This window comes from Sceloporus occidentalis, unplaced genomic scaffold (genome assembly GCF_023333645.1).
Source record: "Sceloporus occidentalis isolate IW3139 unplaced genomic scaffold, rSceOcc1.0.p SCAF_48, whole genome shotgun sequence".
In the NCBI taxonomy this organism is placed as follows: Eukaryota; Metazoa; Chordata; class Lepidosauria; order Squamata; family Phrynosomatidae; genus Sceloporus; species Sceloporus occidentalis.
The window spans coordinates 1,264,980-1,268,718 of NW_028317028.1; the positions used below are offsets into that span (position 1 = coordinate 1,264,980).

At 36.0% G+C, this 3,739-nt stretch overlaps 1 protein-coding gene across 1 annotated transcript; it reads right to left on the bottom strand.

Moving 5' to 3' along the window:
- Window positions 1-868: 868 nt before the first annotated feature.
- LOC149289058 (testis-specific serine/threonine-protein kinase 6-like) lies at window positions 869-2,913 on the bottom strand. Its single transcript, XM_089490993.1, has 2 exons — window positions 2,371-2,913; window positions 869-1,141 (listed from the first exon to the last, which is right to left on the bottom strand). Exons 1-2 carry the CDS (start codon window positions 2,911-2,913, stop codon window positions 869-871), a joined length of 816 nt encoding a protein of 271 aa, XP_089347119.1.
- Window positions 2,914-3,739: the final 826 nt, after the last annotated feature.

Sequence of the window (3,739 nt, forward strand, 5' to 3'; positions counted from 1 at the left end):
AAATAGATAACAAAGAGCAGCATGAAATCAACCAACATTAACAGGGGCTGTTAGTCTAATAACTGAGGCACTAAATGCACAAAGGATGCCAATTTCATATTCAGTTGCTCAAATAAATAATCATTATGGCTTCACTTAAAGCCCTAAGTTACATAACAGGGACTACTTTAATGCTTTCCAGTGTTCTATTAAACCAAGCGTAAAGGATCTACATAAATGACCATTTTTGTCCATGAATTTGAAGAATTGCAAAGGAATATTTTTCAACATGTTTAATTTATAGATAAACCCGTCAGAGACTTGAAAGGTTCAACCTCTCATTGGAAACATCAGTCTTGTTCTCTTTTAATATTATACGTATACTCTTTGGCAAAAATGTAGCCTTTAAGAAATTGCATGTTTTTACCAATTTATACACCTCCATCAATGTTAAAATTGGAGGAGGGGTATCATAGCCAATATGAGGCACATGTTGAGCAGAAACCAATATCAGCTTGGTATTAAAGTAAACTTGGTGCCACCTCTCTCTGACACATCATTTGACACTTGATATTGCTTATCATCACCCACTACTATTTTATTCATCTTCCCAAAGTAGATGCCAAATTTTAGGCACCCCTACAAAAGTTAAGCTTACACAACAGGCCCAGAATGGCAAACCGGGAAAGTGCCCAATGGGCCATAAGCCAAAAGAGCTAAAGACGTACTATAACTGCTGCTCCAGTGGCAGTCTGGGATCTTCTTTTATTCCATCTAATACATTGACTGGCTGAATTTTAAATATGATGTGGAAATAACATATATACCTGTTAGCTGGTAAGAATAATAAGGATGCCAAAGGATATTCAAGGAAATCTATTAGCCTGCTTCAAATGTTAAATGACAGACAGCTGGATTTAGACACAGAGTGTATGTCAGGTCGAGCAGAAGGGCTAAAGTGCAGCAGATCTTTGATAAGGCTGTGGCATTTTTCATTCACAGACACGGTACTTGGATATTTCACCCCTAATTGCTGGATTTCTGGTAGTTTACTAATGTTGGAGTCATCAAATGGCATTTTACAAGTGACCATGATATAAAGGATCACTCCAAGGCTCCATATGTCGTACTTTCTTGGGTCATAAGGGGTCCCCAAAAGCACCTGTAAGAAAAACAGTCCTTCTTAGTATTAACATTTTTCTTCTATATCACAAAGGTAAGGATCAGTCTAGTGAGTCTTTTAAGTATTGTACAAATATACTCGATTATTTCTACATTCCCTGGGAAGGAATCTAAGAGCTGTAGTTCACCAAACCGAAGTAGCCATGGGCAGATATGGATATTACTGGATATGATTTCACCATATATGTTGACAGGTTGTATCAATGTCGTTACATTTTCTGTGTCAGTATCACCAGATTGAGTGAGGGTTGAGTATTCTGATACAAAGGTTGAAAAGTTATTCTAATATAATCTAATATAATCACCATAGCAACCAAAAACTTTTTCCTGAAGATTGGAGCAGTGTGTTGGTTGCTATCATGATAAAACCAGTTTTCAAACTTTGCAAAAGAATCACTTTTTAGAAACCGCGTTTTAATAAATCTCTCAGAATATAGATTTGTAAGGCACAAGCTTAGATAGTGTCTATTATCCAGCATTTTTATTAATAGTTTGCTGTTACAGACCAAAAATTATACGCACTATACCATATTAATCAAAGCAGGCTTTCTTACTCACTGTGGAATATACCCAGAACACCCTGTCTACTGTTGTTTAATAACTAAGTATGGCATAGATTTTGTCCAGTGGGATAAACAGGTTTGCCCCATTAAGTCTCTGATTTAATAATGTATGTCAGAAGGATGGTGAAAGGATGCAATTATTTGTTGGTTTCTTATAAGAAGAATGACTAGCTTGTGACCCATAATCCTGTCACCTTCAATCAGCCAGGACATGACTAAGGATGACCGGATACTTTGTTTAATAACATATCAATAAATCCAAGATCTATTTTTTTATCCCTGTTGTCAGTTCGTGTTCAACATTTGGCCTATATGAGGCCTCTTGAAGATAATTTTCCAGCTTCTAGTTCTAAATGCTGTAGTTATTACACAATCTTTCTTTTTTTCTTAGTGTATACCCCACAACACTAGACATTACAGAGATCTTGATGACTCTACCATACTTTTAAATATATTTGCATTTTTCATTCAGTAGATTCAATCATTTCTGTTTCTAGTAGAACTTTCAACAGGAGTATAGCACAAATTAAAATGTCTTTTTGTTCCATGTTAATGATGAAGTTCTATTACGCTAATGAAGCAATGCAAATCTTTTTTTAATGCTTTCAAAATAAATTTAACAAATAAGTGTGATATTGCAGCTTACCTCTGGTGGAGCATAGGCTGCAGAGCCACAGTAAGTAGCACATATGTCACCAGGGCTGACTGAATGCTTTCCAAAGCCAAAATCAGTCAGTTTTGTGCTATGATCCTCTGTGAGAAGCACATTTTCACACTTCAGATCTCTGTGAACAATGTTGTTATCATGAAGATACTGCAAGGCACTGACAATTTCTGCAAAGATTCTTTGGGCCTTAGATGTTGAAAAAGGACCTGTCTCTTGAACCAACCGTAGGAGGTCAGTATGGCATAGCTCCATGACAATGAATTGCAACCCACAGCTGGCTTCAACAAGTTCAAAAACTTCAACCACATGGGGGTGGTGGATATTCCTAAGAATAGCTAGCTCGCGGGGTAGGAACTTGCTAACAAAATGCAATGGTGCACGGTTCTTGTTGAGTACCTTAATTGCCAATCTGTCCCTATATTTATTGGAAGTAACTGCTTTGACTTTGGAATAAGCACCTTCACCAATGGTGCCTTCTACTTTATAACCCAAAGTCATGAGGACAGAATTTTCTAAAGACATCACAACTGAGTTTAATATATAAATTGCATTCGGACAGTGTTCCACAAATCTTTTCTCTCTGATGATTAACTTCTTGTACCTGGGTTGTTTTTCTTAAAAGAAGCTTTTTTGTTAAGAGGGCTCAAAGTAAAAATGTCCCCCCAAAAAAAGCTTAGCAGTGTTCTGTCCTTTACAGAGAAGCCAGGATTGGAGAATGCTTACTTTTTCTTGACCTGCAGAAAAAAAAACATACTGTAAGTACTCACCTTGCTTTAATGATAAACACAAAACCACTCTAATCTTCTTCTGTATTAACAGTTACTTACATTTAGAGAAAGCTTTACTCCTGAATGACCATGCACTGCCATACAAGCCCTTCTGTATGGTTACCTTTCCTCTTCTAGGATATTGCTGTCTAGATGAGAGATCATGCATCATAGGCTTTGTTGCATAATAATCTCACTCTGATATTCCAGAAGTTTATGCAGTCACTAGTGGTGAGGCATCTTAAACTAAGATGAATGTGGCTTCATGTGTCTCTTCATTTGGGCTTTTGCTACTGGGGAATATTACACAGACTTACATGTAAACATTGGTCACTTACATTATAAATCTAATTGTCTAATTAGTCTAATTGTTTCTATAGTAAGGTATGAATGAAGATTATTGCACTTGTATATGTGTGTGGTGTATATATATATATATATATATATATATATATATATATATATATATATATATATATATATATATATATAGTAATTTCCCACTCATTCTATGCTATTTCAGGATTAAGTTAAAGGACTGGTGAGGTCTTTGCTCTTCCATTCTGTCTGCTTTTGCCTGA